Source organism: Poecilia latipinna, unplaced genomic scaffold (genome assembly GCF_001443285.1).
Source record: "Poecilia latipinna isolate Pla-1442-1.1 unplaced genomic scaffold, P_latipinna-1.0 Scaffold3318, whole genome shotgun sequence".
In the NCBI taxonomy this organism is placed as follows: domain Eukaryota; kingdom Metazoa; phylum Chordata; class Actinopteri; order Cyprinodontiformes; family Poeciliidae; genus Poecilia; species Poecilia latipinna.
Genome location: NW_015115934.1, coordinates 14,085 through 17,146, shown reverse-complemented (window position 1 = coordinate 17,146; position 3,062 = coordinate 14,085). Strand labels below are relative to the sequence as shown.

At 45.0% G+C, this 3,062-nt stretch overlaps 2 protein-coding genes across 3 annotated transcripts in view; one reads left to right on the top strand and one right to left on the bottom strand.

The window, feature by feature from the left end:
• The window catches only part of tppp3 (tubulin polymerization-promoting protein family member 3), a 5,711-nt gene extending 4,838 nt beyond the window's left edge, over nt 1–873 (top strand). The window contains exon 3 of the mRNA XM_015023496.1: nt 502–873. Within this exon, the coding sequence (XP_014878982.1) occupies nt 502–699 (198 nt within the window). The 3' untranslated portion in view covers nt 700–873. The remainder of the gene's footprint in view (nt 1–501) is intronic.
• A 728-nt stretch (nt 874–1,601) lies between these two features.
• The window catches only part of LOC106940686 (zinc finger protein 239-like), a 15,534-nt gene continuing 14,073 nt past the window's right edge, over nt 1,602–3,062 (bottom strand). Inside the window, exon 2 of one of the 2 annotated variants that reach the window (XM_015023494.1) lies at nt 1,602–2,631. In XM_015023494.1, the coding sequence (XP_014878980.1) occupies nt 1,807–2,631 (825 nt within the window). In that variant the 3' untranslated portion in view covers nt 1,602–1,806. The remainder of the gene's footprint in view (nt 2,632–3,062) is intronic. The other variant, XM_015023495.1, reaches the window with a different exon arrangement.

Here is a 3,062-nt window from a genome sequence, read left to right as displayed (position 1 = left end):
AGTGAAACTCTCAACACACGGCAGGAAAATCTCCTCATACTAACTTTAAAACTGATAATTGGAGCGGCTTTGAGATGGTGGAAGGAGGAAATGGGGATGATGTGAACCGTGTGAGCCGGGCGTTAAGTTTGTCTGGTGTCCCTTAATGCCAGCCTGCAGACCTTTTCTATTTACGTTAAACTGGGAGACCCAATAATGTCGGAAGAGACGATGCTACTTTTCTGTTCTGGGGATCGTAAGATCCTCCAACTGACTGACTTTAGTTGCTGCTGTTTAACCAAACAGTCATTCGCTGTTGGATTGGGTTCTTCATAATATGTCTTCCACTTAGAATCATGAGTATTGAAGTGTTTGTGAAATCTTGATTTTTAACTAAATCTTTCTGATCAAATTCATCTTAAAGTCAGGAACTCCTAACTTTTCTGACCCATTCTGCTGAGCAGACAGGAAGTAGCTTCACTTGTCCCCCAATTTCCTTCCTGTCCTCTCTGTGTCCCTCAGAAAGTGGCGAAGACGGCAACGGTGGACCGTCTGACTGACACGTCCCGCTACACCGGGTCCCACAAGGAGCGCTTCGACGACAGTGGCCGGGGCAAAGGTCGCGAAGGCCGCGAAGACCTGGTGGAGCACACGGGCTACGTGAACGCGTACAAGGACGCCGGAACATACGACAGCAAGGTGAAGGATGCTGACAAGTGAGGAGATGCCCCCTGCTGGAAGCTCAGAGGAAGTCCTCTGGGACTGGACCAAAATCCTGCATCGAGGGAGCTGGACAGACCTCCACGAATTAATAAACATTTAGAGCTTCTAGGTTATTGTTTCACAATGTCTCCCTCCTGTAATAAACATCACATATGATGGAGTTCATGAAAATATGATTTTTTTTTAAATCAGTTAGATTTCTGAGGTGAATAGAAATTGTTGAGTTGGAGAAAAAATATTTTCAGATGATTTAAATTATCATATAAATTAGAAACTCAAAAATCTAAAAAGTTAAATATTCCAAGAAGAAATTATTTATTCTGGTAGAAAAAATGTCCAACAGCAACAAACATTTTGCAGGTGTGTGGCGCCCCCTAGTGGCAGAGATAAGCTACAGAAGGTCAACCCATGTTGCACTCAAGAAGAGATTAAACTCAAACATTTTAATGCTTTCAGATAATTCTGTTTGCTCATTTTTTTAATGAAACATTGTTGGATTTAGAAGAAATAACCAGATTCTGGGTTCATCCAGACCTTTACTTGATTCTTTATTGAAATAATTGTATTTGAAAAGTAAAGTAAATGCAACTACTCAAAAAAAGAAAAATCTGTAAATGTTTCAGTAAAAATGCTTAAATAACGCAGGACGTTAAATCTGCTCCATTTCCATCAGTCCAACTAAAACCCAATAATGAAGAAATGAAATGAAAACCTGAAAGCAGCTGAAGGTCCAGAAGCGCTGACTGAGATTCAGGAAACCAGCAGACCACCTTAAGTGATCCAGAGAACTGAAACTGAACTGAGCAGTGAGGAAACATTAACAGGAAGACCATGATGCACCACAGAAAGCAGGAAGTGATCCAAACTCCACCAGGAAGTGATGACTCAACAGAAAATAGTTTGATTCAACAAAAACTTTATTCTGAAAACTACAGAAATATAACTTCAATATTTGCAGCAGGAAATCTGATTATTAAAGTTCAAGTAAAGGCCAGTAGAATCTTCCTGAAGACAAGATGACGTCTGACCTTCCTTCAGGTTCCTGTTGGTCCGGCTGACGAACAGCAGGCATGAAGCCTTCCGGATCCAACTGGCCAGTTCTGATCATGACTCAGTCCATTCTCTTTTCACAGCTAGATCCCCGGGTCCGGCGGGTGGTCCAGTCTGTCCTGGAACCATGCCGTGTCCGGCGGACATCATCTGGAGCTTCTGGAAACGCTCGTTGCGCTGCAGCATGTCCAGCCACTTGTGGCTACGTTTGTGATTGGCTCGGATCAGCGCTGTGGCAAACATCTCCCCGCAGGCGTCACACTGGTACCCGGCGTGAACCCGCTGGTGGCCCCTCAGGGAGACGGCCAGCTTGAAGGCTGCTCCGCACTCGCCACAGATGAACGGTTTCAGGTCCGAGTGGATGACCTCGTGGTTCTGCAGACTCTGCTTGGCGACGAAACGTTTGTCACACTGGTGACACCAGAACGGTTTCTCTCCAGTGTGCTGGAGCCGGTGCTGTCTCAGCTCAGACAATGTTTTACATCCCTTCCCACACACGTCACACTGGTATGGTGTCTCACCCGTGTGTCTACGTCTGTGGACTGTCAAGGCGCTGGACTCAGTGAAACACTTCCCACACACGTCACACTTGTAGGGTTTCTCCCCCGTGTGGAGCCGCTGGTGTTTCTTCAGACTGCTGGACACGGAGAAGGACGCTCCGCACTCCACACAGCTGTATGGTTTCTCTCCGGTGTGAATCCGCCAATGGAGCTTCAGGGAGTTTAACACCTTGAAGGAGGCGCCGCAGTCGCCGCAGATGTGTGGTCTCTCCTCACTGTGGACGATCTGGTGGACCTTCAGCCTCACAGCTGACTGGAAGGTTTTACTACACAGTGGACAGCGGTGACCCTTTGACCCCGCTTTCCCTTTACGTTTCTGCTGAACACAAAAAAAATAACATTTGAATGCGTCAGAATCTACATGGAGGAGAAAACAGATTGTATCTGGACCAATGTTTAACCCTAAAAACAAAGAGGAAACCCGAAGATGAGTTCCCTTCTGGACGAGTTTCTAATGATCTTATTTGAAATCTTATTTATTAAACTCTCTGCTTTCATCATCAAAATCAAAAATCTAAACCAACATTGGTTTTACAGACTGAATACATTTTCAAAGATCACATTAACAGATTAATGGAGGAAACATTTCTCTGCTGATTCTTCATCAACAAGACGATTGGAGAGTTGATGGACCAGCAGATCTACACATCCAGATTGGTCATCATCTCCAGTTAAGTTCTGGATGTTTTGGCTCTACTTCCTGCTTTCCTTGGACTTGTTTTCTTCCCACTTCAGATTCTTCCTCAGGGA